Source organism: Colias eurytheme, chromosome 17 (assembly GCF_061535395.1).
Source record: "Colias eurytheme isolate Ceu_HAF_F1 chromosome 17, ilColEury1 Martin Lab GWU primary, whole genome shotgun sequence".
Classification (NCBI taxonomy): domain Eukaryota; kingdom Metazoa; phylum Arthropoda; class Insecta; order Lepidoptera; family Pieridae; genus Colias; species Colias eurytheme.
In genome coordinates, this window is record NC_142996.1 from 7,139,069 (window position 1) to 7,166,256 (window position 27,188).

General features: G+C 32.0%; 1 protein-coding gene across 1 annotated transcript in view; it reads left to right on the forward strand.

The window, feature by feature from the left end:
- Positions 1-27,188, forward strand: part of LOC149901296 (MOXD1 homolog 1-like) — a 61,607-nt gene that overhangs the window by 17,817 nt on the left and 16,602 nt on the right. The window contains exon 2 of the mRNA XM_090111511.1: positions 19,847-20,324. Coding sequence (XP_089967637.1) covers positions 19,887-20,324 — 438 coding nt within the window. The 5' untranslated portion in view covers positions 19,847-19,886. The remainder of the gene's footprint in view (positions 1-19,846; positions 20,325-27,188) is intronic.

Here is a 27,188-nt window from a genome sequence, read left to right on the forward strand (position 1 = left end):
TCATATATTTGCACCACAATTCGAAATCACAAGCGATTGAGGTTATTCAAAAGCATCAGATTAAGCAAATCGATTTTTGCACCTATTTATACTCGGATGATGTAGGTACACATAATTTATCAATGTGTGTAATATTTGCTGTTTCCGTTTCATACCCACACATAGCAATTGCTGAGCAAATCTAATTCAGGTAATGAGACTGTTTAAAATATACCTTCCTATTCCGTTAACACATAGCTGGACACAGAGGAGCTTTAAAATCGGAAAATAATCTGTTAAACATCGGTTTCATCAGTCCATTAACCTGTACAGTGATAAACGATTTACTTTAGTGAAGCAAACCGAATCAGAAACAAGGCCGTTTTGGAAGAGTGGCGTGCTCTGAATAGTTTTAATTACGAGTCGTTTACCATCTCCGGTCATTAACGGTCCGTTGAGATCGGCATGCGTTTGGGTTTGTGCATTGCTCAAATGTGCACAATATGATAATAGTACTTCCTAATTACCAAGGTAGCAAGGGAATAAACTTATATGATATAGATTTTTGTGTCTGGATATAGTGAGGAGACTAGACGCTAATAATTGCACGCCGCGCCGTATATGCGTAAAAAATTTAAAACTTATAATGCAGCTTTTCGCTTAGTAGTTTCCGTATTGATATAAAAGTTGAGGTGTTATTGTTAAAACACATATATGACAAAAAAATGCTGTTATAATTTGTCTAATACGTTTGAAAGTAGGTAATTTCATTAATTTCAATATTTATTTATTTTATTTGTATAAGTATATGTTTCTAGCTAGAAATAATGATAACTTATTAATTATTATTCACTCTTATCCAAAGCTGAATATTAATCTGAATGAATAAGTCCGTAATCCGGAGGCTTCAGTATTATTTATTCACAGAATACACGAGTACGGTGCATACGCTCTTGATTAATTTTTAATTCATTTACACGTGTTCCTTTGATGGTGGAAAAATAATTAAAATTGTACATCTATTAAAAAATCTATTACGAGTCGCGGCGACACGAAAGGGTTCCGTACAAAGTTTTTATAAGCTGAACAACAACTTATGGTCACTTATCCAATGTATGTCCCGTACTAATAAGCTAAAGAGCGTCTTAAAATAATTGGTCACCCATCCAATTAATGACTGTGCCAAACGTTGCTTTACCTCGATTTTTAATTATTTGTTGTTACAGCGGCAACATAAATATGCAAGTACATACTTACATTATCTCTGAAAATTTCAACTATGTATCTATCTCGGTTCATGAGTTACAGTCTGGTGACAGACGAACGGACCGACAGACAGCGAAGCCTCAGTAAGAGAGACCCGTTTTTACCCTTTGAGTACGGAACCCTAATAAAATATAAAAGCGATTTGAAAGTCTAACTGTAGGAGAAATGTTTTCCTTCCGGCGCTCAGTGATTATCCATTTACCATAAGCGGTAACATTTGAATCGGATGCATTTTTTATATTCATTATAAGATGAATGCATTGCATTTTATTTGCTTTCGTTCCAATTTAAATAACTGAGACAACGGGTACATAAATTTTCTTATAGAGAATGTTATCTTGTATTTATTGTATAGGAATTTTATACACAGTTTTTATTTATAAAATAAGTTATTTTATCGTTCAAACGGTCACATAAATAATTTATTTGTATGAATCAATATTGGTGCAAACATATTATTAATCTGTCAATTGTAATCTATAAGCATAAAGTACCTGTTCCGAAATTAACTACGAAAATTGTACTCTGATTAATGAGGTGTCAGGTTAATACACTGACAAATTCTAGGTTATCAACATAAATTGGAAATATCTTGATATCATACCTACTAGTTCAAATAAATTAGACGATTACTCGCATTTATGAGCTTCGCTAATGAAGATTCTCTAATTTTAAAAGTACCGTAAATATACTTTCTCAATTAACATACCAGAGCATTTAAATTAAATTATAATATTTCAATGAAATCGGGTTATTGGATTAAGTACTTATTTATACCTAGTTGTATTCACATAAATTATGAATTTGCCAGTAAATGTAATTCTGTCCTTGAATTTTAAATTTATCAGAACTAAATTAAAAGAGTGGGGAATGATAAAATTTCCTTCTTAAATTTAGATGGCATTCAGTATTAAATGACACTGGCATCTCCCGTTGATCGAAACTCGACCTATTCATTGTAACGACTCACCTGCGTTCCACTACATCGCAAATCGCAATGCATTGGACAATTCTGCATTGAAATACAAGACAACTAGGAAGAGACAACTCTAAAATAGGAACGAGTTGACACTCTTAATAATATAGCTGGTATTCAAGTATATTTTTCATAAATAATTTTCTAATCTATGAAGCTTGTTGTTAAATTGAGTTCAATACCTATTTGCGAGATATTGACTGGAAAAGTAGCAAAACGCTCGTGCCATGTACCTACAACATGCCATAATATCGCGTAACGAATAATGCTGAAAAAATTGGAATAAGCTCATTTTGAAAACGAATTATTATTAACTTCAATACCAGTAGTAAAAACAATCCCCAGTTAATTACTTGTAAAGCATTAAAGTTATCTAGCAACCGTTTTTGTCCGCTGGAATGTTCACGGATGGGAGCGCCTTTCGTAACAGTCTTGAGTGCTATTGCAAATGTTTGAACGCCTTAATAGGATTGTACAGCCATTGATTGGTATTGACGTTGGCTACGATTGTAGTACCCTACGCTTTATTGTATAGTTTTTTTAAGTAGCTTATAGAAGACGAAAGCGTATTTGAATTTTGAAAGCATTAACGTTTTTAACCACGGAACCGCTTTTTGATTATAGCTTAGTCTTTCTATATTTAAAACAATATAAGTGAGAAATAATCGACTGATAACTCAACGCAATAAATTCTAAAATATAAAAACTAGATGCGTACCTTCTCTACTCCAGTTCCTAGAAATTGATGTTCTACTCTGTTTCATATTAATGCTACTACAATGGCGCATTATGTAGTTACAAATAAGGCACCATTTCGGTTTTGACACAGTATCGTCGTAACTATATTAATTTTCTCACGGAGAGATGAATGGGCCATGTATGAATTGAGCGTGTGAACCAATGTATAAAGGGCGTACGATCTATACTAATTTTATAAAGGTTTTTGGTTGAATACGCAATTTTGGGTAGTTTTTCGTGTTTTAGTGTTGTGAGACATTTAGGTTGTATAAAATCAAGCTATGACATAAGAGGAATATTTATTTAAAAATAAATGTTGCAAATTACTATTAAGATGTAGAAAGACCTAGCTAGATGTACCTTTAATAAGACAGTTAATAAAATTATTCATTTACTTATGTTAAAATTTATTGTGAAATGTCAAGACGAAGTGAATGAAAGGGGAATCAAGTGGACTATTATTAGACTTGCCTATATAATGTAGAAAAACTGATAGGTTAAGAAATATTTTGAATTTTATAAAAGGTTATCACAGAAAAAAAATACATGAATGATGAATCAATAAGTATGTGAACTAAATATGGATATCAGCCATCAGCTGTTTCATCATCATCACATCACTTTCAGCCTACACTTGTCCACTGCTGGACATAGGCCTCAGTCATGGCACGCCACTGAGCCCGGTCGCTGGTCTGAAATTGATCAGCTGTTTATGTTGACATAATTTAATTCATTCGTGAACCCTCCGTAATGTTAGTCACTAAAGTAGTAAGCAAATACTACTTAGATAAGTAAGTTATAATAAATATTGATTGTGAAACCCGACCGGGGAAAATATAATAATTAACTATGTATTTTAAAAATAAAAGTAAAAATATCATTTGAATAGGTACTGTCCATTTTTTATCATAAAATACAAAATGGATAGTTCATATTCCCACAGAAAAGTAGTCATTGGACACAAGTACCATTTGTCACCTTTTTAAGTGTTCTTGTATAAATCACTTTGTACACATGCAAATATTTATTCATAAAGAGGTTTATCTTAATCTTAAGAGCTGTAGCACTCAGAGATCTTTAAAGCATGACACATCATATTTTTGTAATAGCTGCTTGATTGTGTTCACTTGTATCTCAACAATCTACAGATTAGCATAGAAAAAGTTAAAAGTAACTCGTATATTTACGACACAAAATCGACTCAACACAACATCTAATACATTTGGTCTTTTTAGCGGGTCTTCAAAATAAATTAAGCTCAAATTACTAGCAGTTTCTCCACACCCTTTCAAATGCTCGACGAAGCCGCACCGACACGCATCCAGCACCTTCGAATTTCTCAAACACCCGTAAAAAGCACATGCCACATCAAATGACTACTTAATCCGCGAGAGGAACAAATCGATTTCGTGGATCTAAAAACGATTCGCAAGAAGTGGCCTGGAATGTCACGAGGTACACGGCCGTTGATCTCGACGCGTGCTTCTGAATTTATACCATTTCGGTGTATGTCGCTTCTGGTTCTATTGATCGATGACTTCATTGATTTCTACGAATTTTCCGAATTGTCTAATTTGCATTGTCATGTTTTCTGCGATAGTGATCACTTGTAATTGCGTTATTTGAATGCGTAAGGTGTTTAAGTAGGTACTATAAACTATTCACTAAGAATTTAAAAAACCAATCCAAACTTTAATGGTATTTTTCGTAGCTTTACAAATTTAATTAACCGTAAATTAAATTCTCCTTACGCGTACCTATATGTCGTGCGAGTGCAATTCCGGAATTCCAGCTGTAAGATAAAACCCATAATTGTCTTGGCATTTCATTATTAACTATAAATTTTGCACCTTTAAATACTTAAGGCACAGGTAACCTACATTGCGAGCATATTGTGATTCTTAATTACTTAATTCGATCTTTAATTTAATTTTTGCAGTCATATTCGAACTAATAAAAAGAACGAAATAAACTTACGTCAGATGCGCTCACAGATAGATACTTGTTTTTGTGAAACTAGTCATGAATTTCTAGTACTTTCAAGTCCACGAATGCTATTCAAAGCTCTAATTTTCAAAGGACATCTCGCTAAGCTATAGGTACCATACCGCACAGCTCACATTATGACTTAACCTTATAAGTACAACTACTCATAGTCTTCCTAGCAGATGCTCTCATACAAAAGAATGCTGGAATGCCACCAGTTCAGGTGTCCTTAGTTCAACGATCCTCAAGCACGTGCTTTAATACCAATATAGGGATATTTAAAACCAGTTTTGCAGAAGTTAATAGCAGTTATAAACATTATACCTTATAATTATCTTGAGAATTGGGTTGATTAGTAAATAAATACGGTTCAATTAGATAATACTTATATGCTGCGTTGTGAAATAGCACTAATTGGAAAATGAATTTCAAGTTTCTCGTTGATAAAGGTGCGGTCAAGTGATTTTGAAATACATTGCTACAAAAGAATATGCCTACCTAAGACATAATTATGTGTGCGTACAATATTAAACTCTGGCTGTTTATATGTGGTATATTTGAGACCTATAATATATTGGACCTTAGAATTTCGTATTGAAAATTAGACATTTTGCATACCGCCCACACTGCACATTATTTACCTAACATGTAGCTACGCTAATAAATTATCATTACCTCCAATAACCTTGTGCATTTAACGAAGAATTAATACTTTCCTACGCTTTGAATTACAGCATTTCGCCTACAAAATTCCCATGCAGAAATCCGAGAATTTTGTTACTGAGGCATTAAATTTCAAGAGAAACTAATCGAAGCCGTCACCTGCGTCCACATTGTGCAGATTCAACATTATAGCTATTTCTATCTTGTTTGTATGCGTCATTATTGAATTCTAGTTTTAGACATTTAATTTATTAAAAAAATATCAGTTAAGCTTTAAAAATAGAAAAATACGAAAAATAATAGAGCACCTATTTATACTAATACAGTCTGTACAGTCACAGAACTTCAATATTTATGTGTGTGACCAAAAATAGACCTATACCATAGACCATAGAACAAAATACATAAAATTATAAAGCGGCAAGAAGGCGGCAAGCTCATTTAAAACTTGATCAAATCTAAATAGTTCTAATAATAATTGTTCATGTTAGCATCTGTCAAAGACAACCTCACACATTCTGATGAGATGTAATTACATTAATTGTGATTATCGTGAGAAATAAAGAAAACAATAGAAATGACAATAGACAATCCCAGGAAATGCATTATGTAGAGATTGTCGGCTTACGATCGATTAAACTTTTTACAGTTCCATGTTTAACATTTTTAACGTTGCCTTTGATGTTATCCGCAGTTTTTACTAATTTAGGAGTAAAATATCCCGTTGTATTTACTAATATTATAAATGCGAAAGTAACTCTGTCTGTCTGTCTGTTACTCAATCACGCCTAAACTACTGAACCAATTAGCATGAAATTTTGTATGGAGATATTTTGATACCCGAGAAAGGACATAGGCTACCTTTTATTTCGAAATATGTACCACGGGCGAAGCCGGGGCGGACCTCTAGTATGTTATAAAAAAGCGTTTTTGGCAATTCAATGTAGTTAATCGGTTCACTTTTGGGTTTAAATGAAAATTATAGATAATCACGTGGGATAAATTGCATTTAGCATTGCAACTTGCATAACCTACGTCATCCGATTATTCATCTGCTAGTAAGATTTTTTTTGTACAAAACAAAGCTTAGTAATGTACGAAAATAAAACCTCGAAATATACAGGTACCGGTACAAATAATAGAAAAGATATCTGATACGATGTTTTATCTACTGTTTTTATTCACATTGTAGAGCCTTTGTTTTTAATTAAACGTAACTAAAACACCACAAAAGCACGAAGTAGCGCTTCAAGAGGACACATTTGGGTCGCAGTCGGACCTTGTGAAGAATTTTCAGCGCGTAATTCCAACAAAGAGGTCTTTAAAAGACTAACAGATGTAAGAATGTTGTAGAAGGGACGTTTTAAGGGCGCTTGTACTAAATCCTATTAATATTATAAACAAGAAAGTTTACAATGTGTATGTTTGTTACTCTTTCACATAAACTACTTGACAGATTTGGATGAAACTTTACACGAATAATTATATATCATCATAATAAACACATGAGCTATAGAAATAGGTACTTACTTAATTTTTCACGTGGGTTCACTAATAACTTTTAACAACATAGCACATAGTATAGCAAAATTTTAAGTGGGTAGAATCAAATTTGCAATCGAAACCATACTATAACTGTTTGTTTCTATAAAATATACGTTTGTTATCGAACAGTAAATTAAATATATTATGTATATGAAGGGTTCTGTTGTTCTTAAACCCGCATATTACGTGCTTTGTTTTGTGCAACCATTAATTTCAAGCTTTATTACTTTAGTTAATTATAACCGTTAAATTTTATGTTTTGTATGAATAATATAAAGTTTCGACTGAAAGTTGAACTCTTATATCGATGTTTAAACCACGATAGTTTTAAAGAATATTCATTCAATAGGGGCTTTGAAAGTCGATACTTTAATATGCAGGTAATCTTCAATATATTACTTTTAAAACACAGGAAACGTGTAAGCTTCTTATACTTAACTTCTATGGCTTCATTGACTTGAAGAATATGATTTTAAGTTTCAAAGTTAAAAAAAAAATTGGTTGTCTGTAAAGTCGGTTTACTGACGATAGTTGAACGTGACAACGTCCGATTGTGCTTCTCTGTCGCTCGTTCCGTGCTCTCGCTTGCACTTCAAGCCTTACATGGAACGCCTCAGAGCGAGGTAACGCCGCATGAGTCATGTTTTTTCGTGCGTGCAGCCGGCTCTATCGAATTATAAGACGTTGTCACGTCAAAAACCGTTACTAATTCAATTTATTATACCTATTATCTACTTATTTCAGCTGTAGGTATGTATACTTACTTCAATATAAAGCTTGACTGAAAGTTCTTTGTACTTACAAAGTTATTTTTGCCATTCCTTTTCGTGGTTTTACGTAAATTTGCAAGCATCTATAGGCACACGTCTAATGTCGTCTTTCTATATTATAATTTTGCGAAATTTAAAGACAAATTATTAATCGTTAATTCGATACAGAGATATTAACCCTAAAATCTGTATCGAATACCTCGATTAAATAACATCAAAATATTTCATACTTCATCAAAATACTTAGCACACTAGACCTAAATACCAAATAGTTATCTGCACAATATCGATTTTCCTACTAAAAGCCATTTTGTAATTAATAATTCACGTCATAGGTGAATTGGGATGCATTAATTGAAGACTTCTAAATGGTCATATCCGTTTATAAAACGATCATTCTGTGAATTAGACTGATAAGATAGGGAATAATGTGCCATTTTTAAGGATAATTTTAATTACAATTAACGGAATGGCTTATTTATTTGTAAATCACTCGTTGAAGAAACTATACAAAATAGAGCAGGCGAAACCTAGGAATGTAGGCTGTAGTTATTATTTTAAAATTATATGAATTTTACAAAAAATTTCAACTAAAATTACAATGATATCTTTAAAACTAAATAAAGCATATTATTATTAGATATTACCGATAATATGCTATGTTCCCTATAATAGGTCCTTGTATTCCACCTGAAATAAAACGGAATTGAACTTTTGTAATAATATTCTGCACTACCTTTTTACAAAATATAAATTCATATTCTTGTTTATTTTTGTATATTTGGTGTTTGTATTATCTTGTATATTTGGTGTTTGAAAATTGGTATTGGACTTCCCATCTGCAGTTATTGAGTTCAACCAATCGAATTAGATAATAATTGGAAGCGAAACAGAATACCCCAAAATATTTAAGTTATTTTGACGTCGAAACAATTTGGAGATATTAGGTATGCATTTTAAAGTCCTTACGACTACACTGTATTATCATAACAATATTGTTATAATAATGTAAGTACACAATAGAACGCTATTCAAGCAAATACTAGATAAACGCAAGAGCTTTTAACTAAGGGAACACTAGCAAAAACAGTTCATACACAGTGCTATCAAAATACTCCTTACTCCTAAGCCGAGTAACAACACATGTAATTTCGCCCAGAACAAAGGGGTAGCTCATTTAATATTATGTTTGTATGTAACTGACGTTTGAATTCGAGCATACAGCGTTCACTGTGAAAATTGTTTAAGTGCTTTCTGTTTAGTTGGAGCGAAGTCGCTTTAAAACAAATGACGATCTACGCATCGCGATTGTTCCTTTAATTTTAAATGTTTAAAGCCTCGTTTTTGAGTCTGAGTTTTTTACGTATTTTAATGGAGGTAAAATTTTAAGCACACAGTTTATTTTGCGTAGTTGACAGACAACGAAGATTTATTATTCCTTTGACCTTTTTTAGCTTCCCAATTTTGCATTGAATCAAACTTCTTTTAAATGACTAAGGATTTGCTGTCTTTCCCGCTTTACACAGCACACTATGGTCAAAAATAGTCGCGATTACTCATTATCGACGCATCTTATCATCAAAAACTCACACTTCATTTGACTAAACGTTATTCGTGATGTTCAGTGTAACCGTTACGAATTAACAATCATTCTAACAGTTATTAAATCGGCAGCAATAATTAAAGCTCTCGTGAGAACGTTTGGACAATTCGCTGGTAAGTGCTAATCGTATAATGTTTTGTTTTACCGAATTTTATGGAATCTTTTGTTATGGGTTTGATCGTAGTCTGAAGAACATGAGTATAAAGTATTTTTTAATCGTGAGGTAACTAATGGACGATGTAATTAAAAATAAATATATTATTTGTGATGTTTTACCTTTCCTTTATACGTTACGTTATTAAATTATGAATGTTTTGGTTAAGTAATGTTTTTTGAAATTCATAGTTCTAAGAAAATTATTTCAATGAAGTACCTACCTATTCTGGAGTTAGGCAATGATATCTAGGTAATAGATTATTACAATTACAGACTGCTATTGTAGCAATCTAAAGTCAATATTACGCATTCAAGTTCCTCCAAAGGCTTCTCCATTAAACATTGGCTAATACTTTTGTAATTTCAACTCTCAAAGTAACAATTACACCACCGTCCAAAGTGTGGGCATATCTATACTAATATTATAAAGCTGAAGAGTTTGTTTGTTTGAACGCGCTAATCTCAGCAACTACTGGTCCGATTTAAAACATTATTTCGGTGTTAGAAAGCCCATTTATCGAGGAAGGCTATAGACTATACATCATCACGCTATAAAGACCAACAGGAGCGGAGCAATGCGGGTGAAACCGCGGGGCACAGCTAGTTCGAGTGTATTTATCGTTTTACTTAACGCTCCGAACACGATATTATTACAATTACGATCCTTTCGATATTCTCTATGAAAACAAAGCGCCGCTGTTCCTCTGTGTTTGTTGGATCAGTTTCTGTTTGAGTTATTCGATCTTCGATAACAGTTATTTGTTTGTTCCCTCTATGAAAGGAATATCTTCGTAACTCTGTTATGAGGCTAGTTCGTAGGACGAAAAGGATTTTATGAAAATTAATTGTAGTTCAGTATTTATTATTTTTATGTGTAAATATAATTAGAAAGACGCTTTTCATACCATGCTAATTTTTTTTTATTTCCCATTTAAGTATAAAAAATAATGTGACGTATAATGTAACATTTTGTACAAATCTTTTATTAAATTAGGTACCTACCGTGTAATATTATGACGATTAATCATCAACTGAAAGAAAAAGTAATTCCACATAAAAAAAAAAAAATTTGGATGATAATCATATAGGTACAGAAAATGACAATGACATTTACTTTTTAATCAGATTTTTATGAGAAAACTGTGACTTCCCATATTTGTGAAGTAGCATCCGCTCAAAAATTCATATCCTGTTAAAGCAATGGCTAATCACTTAAGTATGTTTATACTATAACTTAATGAGACGAAGTTTTTCCTATGTACATAATATACTTGTACTTATGTACGTAATAAATAAACATGAATTTTAATATTTTCGTTTATAATAATATAGGTAGGTATACCTACATTTTGTTTTTGTCTTGTATTAACTCAAAAAGTGATTACAATCAACAATGTTTCTGGTTTGTTAATAATTTGTACATTGTGGCTTTTACGCTTGAATTCCATACTTCAAATGAAATTCACATTTTAATTAACCACTTTACCCTCGTGATTGTATCTATTAACGAAAACAATAATTGTATAGGTATATATTACACTGCCATTGGTTTTATTTATAAAAAATTACAAATTTGATCCTATTGAAAGCGAACAAGACAGACACAATATTTATAATACACTAGCTTTACACGCAGTGCTCCGCTCCTGTTGATCTTAGCGTGATGATATTATAGCCTATAGCCTTCCTCGATAAATGGGCTATCGAACACCGAAATAATTTTTCAAATCAGATCATTAATTCCTGAGATTAGCGCGTTCAAACAAACAAACAAACTCTTCAGCTTTATAATATTAAGTATAGATATTAGTATGGATTAGGTAGGTACCTTTTATTTTTTTTAAGTGGGGAAATCTTGCATAGATACCCACGGCTTCCGGGGAAAGGGCCATGGGTTATGTCGGATTCTTACCGACCAAAACCCCACTGTATTCCGTCAAGCCGCATCAACGACGGGGCCACTGGTATAGGTAGAATTCGTCCGTGACCCCATCAGCAGCCTAGCTTATTTTGTTTTGCTCTACTATAAATTTACATTGCTAATACTTACAGAATGTATAGTTTAATTGTATTTGCCCAATCGTGTGTTATTTAATGCATCTATTACGGTAATGCATTGTAATGGTAGTCGGGTATATCGGAAATGGGAACATCTTAATTAATGTACCTACTATAATATATATATATATATATATATATATATATATATATATATATATATATATATATATATATCTTTAAACATATAGAAGTACGTATGCATGTCATATAGAAATTGTTTTATTTGTAAATAAAGCAAATAAGATAAACATGGTTCTAACTTCTATTATACCTACAGATATTATAAAACAAAATAATTATAAATTAAAACTTGTCATTGTGCGTCTGTTAACTGAATTTTTGTTATTTTTCAATGTAGGTAAATTTTATAGTATCTAATACATTAGTAGTTATAACTTATTATAATTATAATGTTTTGTTCGGTTTCACAAAATATAATTTTCTTTGCCAATCTTATTCAAACGCTGCCAAAATATTATGACAAATATTTATTTAACTGCTTGAAACGTCTGTGTTTAAAAATAGGTTCGTTCGACTTAACTTATTAACACGTTTACCTTTTTAGAGCGACATATCCTCATGCAAATGAAAACCATTAGCTTAAATTACTCCAAGACGTAACGTGTGTTCAGTTTGTGTACCAATTCATACCACACTGAAAATAAAGTTATGTTACAAGTACATTGCGTCGTTTGAATGTAACATACAAGTTAATTTCCGTATACACGCAGTAATGTATACGAACTAATTTGAGTTATGGTTTTAACATGCTGAAATTGCGAATATAATTCGATATCGTACAAATGAAATCGTTAATATGTTATCTTGGTATTTATATGATTGAGATTGTTCGGATGAAGGCATATACGTAAGGATTTCTTTGAACTTATTTAAAATAAATTGTATGATTATACAAATTTTAGATCATCAAATACACGTGAAAGTATGAAGATCGTGAACTTTGTCATTCAAAAAACCTATCATTGTGTTGTACATTTATCCAATTTTGTAAGGCTGAGTATTCTTCGAGTAGATTTTGCTATTATTTTGCTTATAGTTTTTCTCTATATTCTATGTCAAGACTCAAGACGTTGACCTCTCTACATCTAGTAAATTACTTTCTCGCAAACGTTTTCGTCCATACCACCCATACAACCATATTTTATACTCGTATCGTATATGAAATCGTGTTTATTTTGTAAATTCAAGCTGCATGCACACAATTTGCATATAACAATGACTTTCAAAAGTTCAGCATCGCGGAGTTCGTATATATTGTACGAAATCAAATTTATCCATTCGAATACAGTGCTTTGAGACAGATCTATAATATAAAAATGAATCGCAAAATGTGTTGGTAAGCGCATAACTCGAGAACGGGTGGACCGATTTCGATAATTCTTTTTTTATTATATTCCTTGAAGTACCAGGGTGGTTATTATGTAGAGAAAACATAAATATGTACCACGGGCGAAGCCGGGGCGGACCGCTAGTATTTAATAAAATCTTCAATTTATCTGGTAACTAGATATGTAGTAGATATTTATGTAAATTGCTTTACTGTTATTTATTATTCTGCTAAGAACTAATCTTATTCGAAGCAGAGATTTCGGGGGGTTAAGTTTTCTATAAGTATAAAATTCTACCAAAAATAGTATTAACTATTAAGTATTCATTGTCCAATCTGTTTTATAGTTATTTAAATATATCCCAATATAAATCATAAATTGCTAATAACTAAAGTAAACATGAATTTTCCCACCTGAATAAATACGTGTAAAATATTGTAATTAGTTATAATTTCTGTTAAATTCAAAACAGATTATCCACGCTGATTAGTAAAGTTCCATCAAGCGTTAATGATATCGACACATTGCAAACCCGTTAGTGGTGTGACAACGATATGAAATATCGATATATATATCGATATGGATAAGTAATTGAAATTCCAGGTTTGGTTATTCGTGTTCCATACATGCAATATTAATAACATGACTGAATCGCACGGAACGGAATATTTCGATATAAGTATTAAAATAGACTCTACTAGCGGTCCGCCCCGGCTTCGCCCGTGGTACATATTTACGTTTTCTCTACATAAGAACCATCCTCGTACTTCAAGGAATATAATAAAAAAAGAATTATCGAAATCGGTTCAGCCGTTCTCGAGTTATGCGCTTACCAACACATTTTGCGATTCATTTTTATATATAAGATTACTTTAATATGATATGACTTATTATTAGTTGATATTCATTTGATATTTGTATTTAAAAAAAATGATTAGTTGGTTTAGTTAGATAGGTATTGCAGGATAATAAATCTATAATGAATTTAATTCCATTTTAAAATTTTCAACTGAGCTGCCTCACTTAACTTTGAATAGATGCGAACAAGTACTTTTTCGTCACAAAAGAGTAAATTATTGGATTTGTCATAAACGAGATCGATTAGCGATATCAATTGCGGATGCTCATGGTATGTTCATCGCTTAACATTAACTCTGCTCGTTTGCCTTCCTGCCGTATAAAAAGACGTAACCAGCAACCGATATTGATTATAAAAACTCAATAAGCTATAATAATCCAGAACGGATGCACGTCTAGGTGCTCTCCGGGAAACGCGAGAGTAATTTGTGACGCTTCACTTACTTTTATGATTTTTTTATTCAAAATATTCTTTTGGGCACAGGCGTACGGCGGTTTCGACTTCCGTCCAATAAGTGGATAATCACCTGTTATCTTGTTCCATTGCAATCGTTTTTGTCCCAGAAAATGTGATAAAAAGTAATCAGACAAAAAGTGGTTAGCGATATTCTATTGGGAATCGAGCCGTTAGTTACTTTTTGTCGGTCAGAAAAACTCGAAGTCAACGTATTTGTGACGAAAATTGTTAGCTGCATTCCCTTGGTTGAGGTTATTAACCACAGCAGAGTGACAACTACGAGCGTGAAGAATCATAATCTAATAATTCGTAGTACATAGCTTACAGTATGAACGTCTTGGCTCTATTTGCCAATTGCGCATTGACATATTAACCAATCATGGCATTTGAAACATACATTAGTTTAAAGTGAAGGTCAAAAAGACACCTGCTCCTTTGATATTGCGTGTTAAAGAGCGACGTTTAATATATGGCCCGCATGCTTCTTTCCTTCTCCTGCTATAAAGTTAACGATTAATTAAGCGCGTACTAAAGTAAGATGTTTTTGGATGTCTCATGAGAACTTAATATTTTCTGGAACTTTTTATGGAGAATTTCGTCTCTAGATTATCGTAACATAAATGAGTACCTATAATAAGAAATACACATATGAACACATGTATGTAGTTTATAAATTATTACATAACTAATTTATTAAATAAAATTATTACTGTGTGTTGTATTTTGATAAAACTATATTTACTCTTTTATAATTTAAGTTAAAAAAGCTCGTTTAGTTCGTGACAGTTGCATCGTTTTGCACTCCGACCAACTTTGCGAGTCGTGTGGTGTGTGTAATTAATAGTCCATGGAATAAAAAGTTCTAGAGTGCGTGAGTTAGTAACGTAAGATGTTTCTTCGGAAACATGTCAAGAGTCCCTAGGTAATAAACATACTAAAACTCCGGGCCACTAGGAGGAGCCCCGGAGTGGGGGGAGGGGGGAAATGGGTCCATTTTTTCATTTTTCGCTTAAATCTCAAAACCGGTACGTGTTAGAGAAAAACTTTCAAGGAAAAGTTGAAAGGCCATAAAATTATCTACAAGTTGTACCTGAATCATTTTTTCCTATATCCTACCGTTTCTGAGTTATACGCAGTAAAACATGATTTTGGCTCAAACAATTACCACATCAATCGATCAAAAAATATTTCTTTCTTCCAAAAAACTCAAATGTGCAACTTGTGACCGGTACTGATAGATTGCTCTTAATTAGGTCTATAATTGGTAAAATAAACACATTCCTCCATGGAAGCCTTTAGGAGGAATCGATTGTCAAAATATTATATTAGGGTAGTTAGAGTTACTGAACTTGATCTTTTTATTTTTTTCTTCCAAAAAACTCAAAAGTGCAACTTGTGACCGGTACAGATAGATTGCTCATAATTGGGTCTATCATTGATAAAAATACCAGATTCCACCACGGAGGCGTTTACGGGGAATTGAATTTTATTAGGGTAGTTACGATACTTGAACTTTTTATTTTTTTTCTCCAAAAAAACTCAAAAGTGCAACTTGTGACCGGTACTGATAGATTGCTCTTAATTAGGTCTATAATTGGTAAAATAAACACATTCTTCCATGGAAGCCTTTAGGAGGAATCGATTGTCAAAATATTATATTAGGGTAGTTTGAGTTACTGAACTTGATCTTTTTATTTTTTTCTTCCAAAAAACTCAAAAGTGCAACTTGTGACCGGTACTGATAGATTGCTCTTAATTAGGTCTATAATTGGTAAAATAAACACATTCCTCCATGGAAGCCTTTAGGAGGAATCGATTGTCAAAATATTATATTAGGGTAGTGTGAGTTACTGAATTTGATCTTTTTATTTTTTTCTTCCAAAAAACTCAAAAGTGCAACTTGTGACCGGTACAGATAGATTGCTCATAATAAAGTCTATCATTGATAAAAATACTAGATTCCACCACGGAGGCGTTTACGGGGAATTTAATTTTATTAGGGTAGTTACGATACTTGAACTTTTTATTTTTTTTCTTCCAAAAAAACTCAAAAGTGCAACTTGTGACCGGTACCGATAGATTGCTCATAATTAGGTCTATTATTGATAAAAAAACCAGATTCCACCATGGAGGCGTTTAGGAGGTATTGAATTTTATTAGGGTAGTTACGATACTTGAACTTTTTAACTAACTACCCTAATAAAATTCAATTCCCCGTAAACGCCTCCATGGTGGAATCTGGTATTTTTATCAATTATAGACCTAATTATGAGCAATCTATCTGTACCGGTCACAAGTTGCACTTTTGAGTTTTTTGGAAGAAAAAAAATAAAAAGTTCATGTATCGTAACTACCCTGATAAAATTCAATTCCCCGTAAACGCCTCCGTGGTGGAATCTGGTATTTTTAGGAATTATAGACCTAATTATAAGCAATCTATCTGTACCGGTCACAAGTTGCACTTTTGAGTTTTTTGGAAGAAAAAAATAAAAAGACCAAGTTCAGTAACTCAAACTGCCCTAATATAATATTTTGACAATCGATTCCTCCTAAAGGCTTCCATGGAGGAATGTGTTTATTTTACCAATTATAGACCTAATTAAGAGCAATCTATCAGTACCGGTCACAAGTTGCACATTTGAGTTTTTTGGAAGAAAGAAATATTTTTTGATCGATTGATGTGGAAATTGTTTGAGCCAAAATCATGTTTTACTGCGTATAACTCAGAATTTCAGAAACGGTAGGATATAGGAAAAAATGATTTAGGTACAACTTGTAGATAATTTTATGGCCTTTCAACTTTTCCTTGAAAGTTTTTCTCTAACATGTACCGTTTTTGAGATTTAAGCGAAAAATGAAAAAATGGACCCATTCCCCCCCTCCCCCCACTCCGGGGCTCCTCCTAGTGTCCCGGGGTTTTAGTATGTTTATTACCTAGGGACTCTTAACATGTTTCCGAAGAAACATCTTACGTTACTAACTCACGCACTCTAGACCCCCCTTGGAGGGACTCATTCAATGGACTATAACGGAACTTTAATAGAACTGAGAAACCATGTTTTTAATAAGCGATTGTTAAATTTTATATCACTTAATATACAAGTTTAGTGGTTGTATATAATTAATAAAACCGATTCACATTTTCATGTTTCCCTGAGCTCATCATATTATAACAATATGATCTCGATTTTTTATTCTATACTATCATTCCGTATGTAGCTACATATATCCAAAATATCATCATTATCATGTCATTTTTTTTAATGAATGTTTAGAAAATATGAAAAAAATATTTACAAATGTTTCGCTATTAAACGATATATACTTATAGATATTAAATTAGCAATAAATAAATATTGAATCGAATGTTTCCGTGATACGCTCGTAAATCTCAAAAGGTGTTCGTTCGCAGATGGTTCGAAGGTTGTGTTTGTGTATCATATTCGCTTATTCTCATATCTTTTGTGCCTTGAATATTTAATAGGGACAGCCAGAATTGTATCCTTTATAAATTTATTACTTTTACTAACTATACGGTTTGTTTGTCTGTTAATTTAGTCAATTAGATTTTGATACACTTTTATTCAAACAACGGGGTGCTTTTACAGATAGAACTAGATGTAGTAAAACATTTAAATATTATATTCATTATATTGGACATATTATTAGGAACATTTTAAGAACATGAAAAATACTCTTCGTTGACATACGACGTAGGTATAGCTTATTTAATAAAATATGTGGGCTTGTAAGATGCATTTTAATTTGACAAGATTTATTGGTATCTTTATTACAACATTTTAAGGTATATTTATATACATTTGTATAATATATTTAATAATTAGAGAGATCTTTAACATATAAGTCACATTAGCGGCAATTTTGTTTAGCATTAAAGTAATTTGTAGAATTCCAACGTTTTGCGTGGTTTTGCTCTTTTGTGAATCGTGAGGCTGTCTAGATAATTAATTATCCTGCATTAATATCGTGTGTCGAAAATATTTAATTTAAGTTTAGTTTTGAATATTTTTAAATGCAAATTGATAACGTTAAAACAAACAAATTTGAATTTATAAGCGGACAATAACAAAAAAAAAAAAACATTTTGTTAAACAGTAATGACAGAATATTATACGAAAATTATGTTCTTAGTTTTATTTTTTTTGCGAGATTAAATTTTTAAATGTCATGTGATTATTATTTAAGTCTATTTTCACCTTAAAATTATTTTCAATATTGCAAATTTATTATAGTTTTTCTTAATGATATCATAAAGTTGCAACAATCTCACATCCGTTGCGAACAAACATAACTGTTACGATTAGGAATAAATTAAAAATTTTGCATTTTAAATTATTGTTTTTTACCTTGACAGCCGGTCACGGTTAAGGTTTTAGCGGGCTGCTTTTTGCCAATTAGTAATGAGTTTAGTCTTTTTCTTGATTTAATTTACATCTAAAGAATAACCTTTTACGGTTTTTTGTTACTTGATTATCATTCTCATTTGTAAAATTATAGTGATGGAGCCTCGTCTTTAAACGAAAATATGTTTTTTCTTTATTTTTCGCATAAATTTAAACTCAAACAACGATGAACTAGACTTCGTTTAGAAGCGCTTTTGAATCGTCAAAATACAGAAAAAGAAAGAATTTAGAACAATAATTATATTTGTTTACTATTTAGGTACTTCATTCAGAGACTATTAATACATTATATATTTTAGATAGGTACCTACCTAATTAAATTGCCATCTGGAAATTATACAAAATTATGCTACACGCATTTGAAATAATTAAAAGAATTTAACTCGAATATCATCCTTCTCAGATTACGTAACCTCAATAATTGTTCTACAAATAGCGTTGAACAAAAAGGTGGAGATTATATAACATTATTATATTATACAGACGAAGGTCTTTAAGTTTCTTGTTGGGATGCGCTAAACAGGAAACAGTACCAGTTTGATGGTCCGTGCAACATTTTTACGATCCGTTTTTTGTTCACCCCTCGTTCCTTGTACGACATCTCGAAACCACATAAAAAATATTATAAATCCGGAATTCTTCGAGCTTTATCCGATAAATTGTCTCCCAAAGCCTTAAATTTCGATAATTGCAACTTTTTGTCAACAAGATAACAATTACTGGTAATTCGCTGAATTTATTCCTCGAATAAAGCAAATAACTTTTTACGAGGCTCATCCGTTGTATTTGCGTATTTTTTCATATAAATATTGCGTTTACAACGTCTTAAAAGTTCTCAACTTTCGCGAAATTCTTGTCGTAAATATTTCATAACCAAGGAATTTTATACGTATTTTACATGTATTTTTATTAGGCTTTCGCTAGGTATTGTTAAGAATTTATTATGATATAAAATAACAATAAATACTATCAACAATCGTGTTCTGAAATCGCTAATGTTTGTTTTTTTTTGCAGGTACTCTGAAAGTGATGTTCGGATAAGAAACAATAACAAAATGAACATACAAGCTCTTTTTATTTTAAGCGTTTCACTTTTATGTGATGCGAAACTGCCGAGATACAAGCAAAACGTCCAACCGAACGAATTACCAAGGAATCCCACACAGAACTCGCAAGCGTTGGGCTTACTACAGACGGAAAATAAGAATGAAAAAACGAGTCGAATAGTGAACGAATATAGAACGCGGCATCGGAGGGAATCGTTTGATTCAAGATCGTACGAATCGAGTTTGATATGGTCGCATTCGGAGCGATTGGACGAGAATGGGGATGTTTTATTGCGATGGGTGACCACGGATTCGAGTATAACGTTTAGATTGGAAGCGAAAACACGTGGTTACGTAGGCTTGGGTTTTAATTCAGCGAGGAATATGAGAGGAGCGGATTTGGTCGTCGCTTGGGTGGACGACAGGCACGGCAACGCTCAGCTTTTGGTAAGCATATATTTATACGTATATTTATATTTCGGTGCACCTGTTGTTTTGGTCTCACGGTGCACGTTCTTGATTTTCAATGTTAATTTTGATTCGAGTTTTCGGTGATGTTTGTCGATGTTTTTTATGCACTCTTTTTTAGGATATTACAAAATGCTAGTTTGTTTTTATAGATAAGTAATAGATTCTACAATAGATACGCTTATTTCTGGTATCAGGAATGAGTTCAAAGGACTTATTAGACTTATCTAATTTTGGTCGTTTAGCTTTAGTCTTTTACCAAAAAATGTATGTATGTAATTCCTATATATATAGGAAGAGCTTCGTTTATCACAATAAGATTACAGCCTAGAGTTGAACTAAGCTAGACTTATCTGTGTATCATTAACGTCCACCCTCGCTAGATTTAATTGTAATTTAAATCAGTTAGGTCTCTAGTTTACTTTTAACACAACCATAGAAATCCTTATTTTATACAATTAGTAACTACATTAAAAATGAAAATTATTGAATCTCTACTGTATTTAATATTTAAGTAGGTACCCTTAGGTCCTGAAATTTACATGTTAACGTAATTACGAAAATCTTATTCAAAGATTTAAAGATTATAAATTATGCATAAATAAATACTTTAATAAACAAGCCTCGTTTTTGAGGTGATTACCAAAAGTAAATTATAAATATTGTCGCACATAGTAAATCTCAAGGGCTTGATAAATTGCGGTCGGCCCTAAATTTATGCTCCCACTGCTCCGATATCGAATTAACTGCTATTAACATTACAGTAATCCAATATCTACTATTTTTTGTGTCAAAAAACCAAAATAAGCCTAATGAACTGCGCTTTATGGGATTAACTTTTGAGTTTTTATTTTCAAATTGGATCATATTGAGTTACTAACTTCACAAATTCATTCACGTTTTTCGAGTAAAAATTATCTACTGCAGGTATTAATAGTATCTTAGATTTTGTCGTATCGGAAAATATCAATTTACTTTTCTAGTTGGTTGTTTTTAAATTTTAACGATATCTAGGTGCGTCGAAATATTTCCTCAGTAATTTAAAAAGCTCTAAAACATTTTTTCTCATTAAAATTCTTACAGTAGAGACTAGGACTTAATAAGCGAAGATTAGATTAAACAAGGTATTCATACTGTAATAGAGAAAATCTTAGTATTAATTTAGACTATGCGAGGTCTGAATGGACCTTGCGATTAAGTGCCTGCTACAAAAGATCCTTTTGAATCTCACTCGCTCTGTTTCTTTAATCATTATGGCTGAATCCACAACCCTTACCTATCTTTGGCTAGAAGAGGATTATACTAATATTCTTGGACCAAAAACGGCCAGTGGCCGTAGTATGTATTTTATAAGGGTTAGAAGATACTCCAGAACATAGAGCAGTATTATTAGGAGCGCTTGGTGAATAGCAGATTTAAGTATTTATATTTATATCGTAAATCATGTAAAATTTGTACATTAATTGATATATATTATATTGTATATCATTATTCTATCAAATTATGCTCTACTATACTTTGATTTGTTTTAGAAAAAAAGTTCCAAATTAGGTATATTAACTCGGTTCAAAAGTTGAGGAAATCATTATTTATACATAAAATTTGGATACGTTCCTGAACCGCTTTAACATTCATGGACCAAATAATACAATCGAACTTCCAAATTGCTCCAAAAAGCGCAAATTAAAATTATACTTTAAAAACCGTGATCGCGAGCGTAACGATCAACTTTCTTGTTAGAACATAAACTATATGTCCACATGTTGACGTCAAAAACAATAGAATGGTGGTTGTTACAAACATGATATTATGGGCCCTCTACACAATGGGCAACGTTGGCCCAACAAATGATCGTCTATGTTTGTTGCCATTACATAAACATCTACAATGACGGCCGCTTCACCTACACCTATCGTGATTGCCTCTACTCGTCCAACGCTGCACATTGTGAAGAGGGCCCATTACAAAGCTAAGAGTTGACAACCGCCACGGTTCGATGCGTGGACGTTGACACAGCGTTAACTTGCCATTGTTTAACCATTATGTAATACAAGAATCTAATGACAAAGGTTGGGTTGTGGTTTTAAATAACGTGAGTGTTGCACAATCTTTTGGCTTGAACATCTCGTGCAAAGCTTTTGTATATAAATTGTAATTTATTTAAAAACAACCATAGATAGGAATTTATAGGTAGGAAAAGATGAAGAGGTTTTGGAGGTTTTTAATATGTACGGTGTCGTTAGATATCTGTGAATTGTTGGAGCGTCACTCACAAGTCACGAGTCACATGTGCTATATAAAAAAGATTTTGGCGATAACTAGTAGTCTTCCAAAGAGAGACATCCCTAAAAACGAATAACATTCTCAATTCGTATTTTTTAAATAGCAATTAGTTATACCAACTATTAAAGTAACAAACAAACATACATCTATAGTATGAATAGCAATTACGTCAAGTATGACGAAGCAGAGCGGGGACGATTAGGAATCGATGCTATCAGAAAACCATTAGGGTCTTCGAGCTATTAGTGTGCGTCTATGAATAATATCATTGCTCTTTCAATTTCAGGAATGTTTACGTGAATTTAACTGTTTTACATATGGCCGAGTTTTAATTATTGTCTACATTGATATGTGTTAAATGATAATTATAGGGCAGTGCAAAAACATTTTGATGATTTTGTGGGTGGTGGGTGCAGCTGTAATATTTTCTTTGTAAATGTTCAACCCGGGTAAATTCAGTTGCAATATTGTAAGATTGTAATAAGTTAAATAGTTCAAGTTCAAGTTAGTTCAAGTTCGCTAATTTTAATGCTAAAATTATTTTTCAAGTTAACATACAAAAATATGAGTAGTAGGTATTTTTCCTCTAGGTATATGCATTAGATTAGATATATTATTATACATCAAGTTTTAACAAAAGACTACAAAAGTTTAGTATCTGGGTAGTTATGAATGTGGGAATTCCTGTAATTTTTCTCACATGTCTTTAATTACAAAGATTCTTTTGTTATTTGAATTATATGAAACCGTAAAAGTATTTTGCACTGCTCATATTAAAATCTTTTATAAAAGAAGTCTTGATCTTCATTTTAATTAGAAGCTCGCTTTTGTTTCATCTGCTTTTTAGTTTAATATCTGCCGAAAGTAAGCTTAGGCCGGGTAAGTTCGAAAAAATTCGCCCAAATCCGATTCATTTGTGTTAGTGTGCTTTCCAATACAAATTACAATAGAAAACATTCAAACTTAGTTTCATATTGTACCTCATTTTCAAGAAGAACAAATAATATTAATCAAAAGCATTTTACTAAAAACATTAACACATTCATTAAACAAAACAAAACAATGATAATTTTCCATACGAGTACTTTCCAACAAGCGATTAAGTTCCACATAATTTCATAAAACAATTTTAATGCTTTCAATTCATATTAATCGATTTAATAATTGTGTATTTAATTACGCTTGTTTGGTCCTGTTTCAATGTACAGGATAGTCCTACATATCCTGTAGGTATTACGTAACAATGCAGTCTGCCCAGTCCGGTTTTGAATCCTGTACATTTCTGAGTACAGTCGTATTGAAAAGCTTAGAGCTTATGTATAAAAAAAAATAAAATAACCTGTGTTGAAATTAGTAAAGCTTGTATTGAAGTTGATTGATATACTTAGACTATTTTTAATAATTTACGTTTGGAATATTTGACGAACTATAAACTACTGATATGTAATATTAAGTAGAGAAAATGGTTACGCATAAATGAAATGTGTAGGTTTATATTCAAACTAATTTATCCTCACGTAATTTAAAATGTTTTCAAAGTTTTATGTTTGAAAACTAGAAGCTCATAAAGCGACTGTTTATTTAGTCAAATTCCAGTTCGTTCCACGGCTATCGTAATTTAGAATACGAAATAAGGGCAATTAGTATTCGGCTGTACCCATCGCGCTGTCATTCTTTGGGAATTCCCAATGCTATGAATTGTATGCGCGACTGTACTTTAAAGCTTCTCCGTACAATCGCGTCGTAAAGTACAATCACGTACAGTGACTCATTGTTGTGATACATCTTCTTTATGTCAAGTTGGAATTGAATAAAAAAACCTTTTTTTATATAAAAAATTTATTTTGTTGAAATTTCTTTCAGTTTATTAGAATATAAAATATTTAGGCACCTACTTAGTACTTACAGCAAGACAAAAATGTTATACTTACATTAAGGACGTGAAATATATTTGATCCTAGAATCGTATTTTTTTCATCTAGGTATACGTTCATAAATCAATTTAATACATTAATTCTACGTATCCATAAAAAATGAATACTTATTAATTAAAAATGTTCCCAAATGCAATATTCATGTTCACATTAAACCGTCCAAATAAGAGTATGTACTGATTTATTGCTCTCAATTTAATACAGGAAGCGAAGAAAAATTTTAATCGATTTATTGAACCAAATGTTTAACGCGCTAGCTTACGGGCATCGCGACCTACGCTGAAATTATTTCCTATAAGTGGTCATAAAAATTCCTTTACCTTCATTTGTCATAGAAAATTGGTAGCTTCACTCTTTATTAGGTAGGTATACAAGTTTTTTTTAATGAAATACGATGTATTGTAGAGTATAAGTAGATCAACATTATTAATGTGTAATTTGAAACATATTTTATAGGAATACGATTTATAAATTATTATAAATTCAAACCTTTCTCAGAGGAGCTAAAAGGTTGAAATATATTAGTTTGTAAATAACTGTTAAGATCAAACTGTGATATTGCTTAAAATAAACACAATTTCAACACGCTACGAGCTAAATTAACATTGTTAGCAAACATTTATTAGACTTGAATACAATTTATACCCATTTTGTTTAATAATGTCATCTGATATTCTTAAAGTCTAAACAGCCAAATACGAAGCGGAATCTTCGAATAATCTAGAATTTGTTAAACTTATCGTAAGTACAAAAACAATAGTTCAAGCCAAATATTACATTACACTGAAGACGTTCTCACGGAACATTTACTTAGCATTTATAAGAGAAACACGTTCAAAATATCATCACGAATTACCTACTTAATATCGAAGCATTGAACATCTGCATCAAATGTATTCAAATCACATGTAATTGTATTTTCTAGTGTTTGATTTTACGCGAGTATTATACATTTAGAAAATATTTTAAACGCGATTTATTCATTATATTATTTTCCCGTTTATTCATCATATTATTTTCCCGACGATTTTTGACTTTGCAGCGAGCGTGGTCACGGGGAGACAGGCAAATAATATAATGAATAAATCGCGTTTAAAATCCGTTAAAAATCTTTAATTTCAAAATCACATGTAATTCCCACGGTCTAATCTGTCTCATTGGTTATTATATATTTTATTGCGAAACTGTAAGAGCTAGAAACTGTAATTTGAGTCATCTCTATGCAGTCTGGTCTGCATTTGTAAAATTTAGTGCTCATTTTATTGCCTCATTATCGCCTTTAATATTCTCAATATTTATATGACGACTCTATTTTTAACAATAAGTAGGAGGTCAACCTACTGTAGATTGCTTTTTGGTTCGTTCTTTTTTTAAGAACTTGATCGAAATCTCTCTACAATTTATTTTTAAATAGAAGATTGTGTTTTGATCAATTTGATTCAACACAAATAACACAATAACGGACTTCTGCTTTTTTACTACATAGTTGCAATTCTTATTTAGAATATTTGCATACATTTCTATGAATCGTTGTTGAATGCAACTTGATGATAAATACAATACAATACATTCTGGATACGTAATATTGGTAATAAATTATAAGAATCCATCTGATACATTAACAGCATCATAAAAAGGTGATAATATACAACCAATAATTCACAATCCACTCCCAACACGATAACCTAACCTTTAACGTGTGCAAAATGTCCAAAAACAACATTATCTCAAATTTTTGAATACCAATCTGTTCTGTATTTGATACGTTCATTACTCTGATCACGTTGTTTTTGTATCACTTAAAATTCCCCTGGTGATACAACATTTTAAACGAACTCAGGTACACGTAGCTCACTTATAGGTGACACGTTTACAGAATGATTAATACATAGACATTTCCTATAAATAGATCTAATCAGGCTTCCTGTGATAGATTCCCACGTATCTAGCTTGTATGTGTATAAGAATGATAGGAGGATTAAGGGATTCGATTGGATGTAAGAGCTATTCAAGTGGAGTTGGAGATAGCACTGCTAATTCTAGCTCGTTGACGATTCTCTTTGTAAGCTTGTGGCATATAAAGGGCATTTTTGTACTTAGTATTTACGTATATAATATATATACACGGTGAGGTAACTGGCATTAATTAAGATGTATGTTTAATAAAGTAGCTGATGATATTGGTATCAACATTTTTTCCTCGTAATATACATGCTATGTCCGAGATAACTATGAATTAAATAACAATCTAACAAAATACACATATTCATGTGAACATTTCTAGTTTGCTGCTCCAATAGACAAATAAAATCCGAACTTTTAATACTCCCATAAAGCCCTTTAGCGTCAAAGCGATGGTTTTCCGGCTAAAAAATCAGAAACCGCAACGGAAGTCCTACAATTTTAGTGCGTAGAATATCTGGTCGCCTGTACCGAACAATGAACATTGACGGGCTCGTTCCCACATACTGAAGTATTGACTAACGTTCATACTATAAATAAACACCATATAAACGCATCAGAGACTAAAAAGTTAAGTCGGTACCCGTAATCTCGTTCTAATGATCAATCCTGGCATTCTTTAGCTTTATCAAAGATCAATAACTTCGCAATTCGCATACGATAC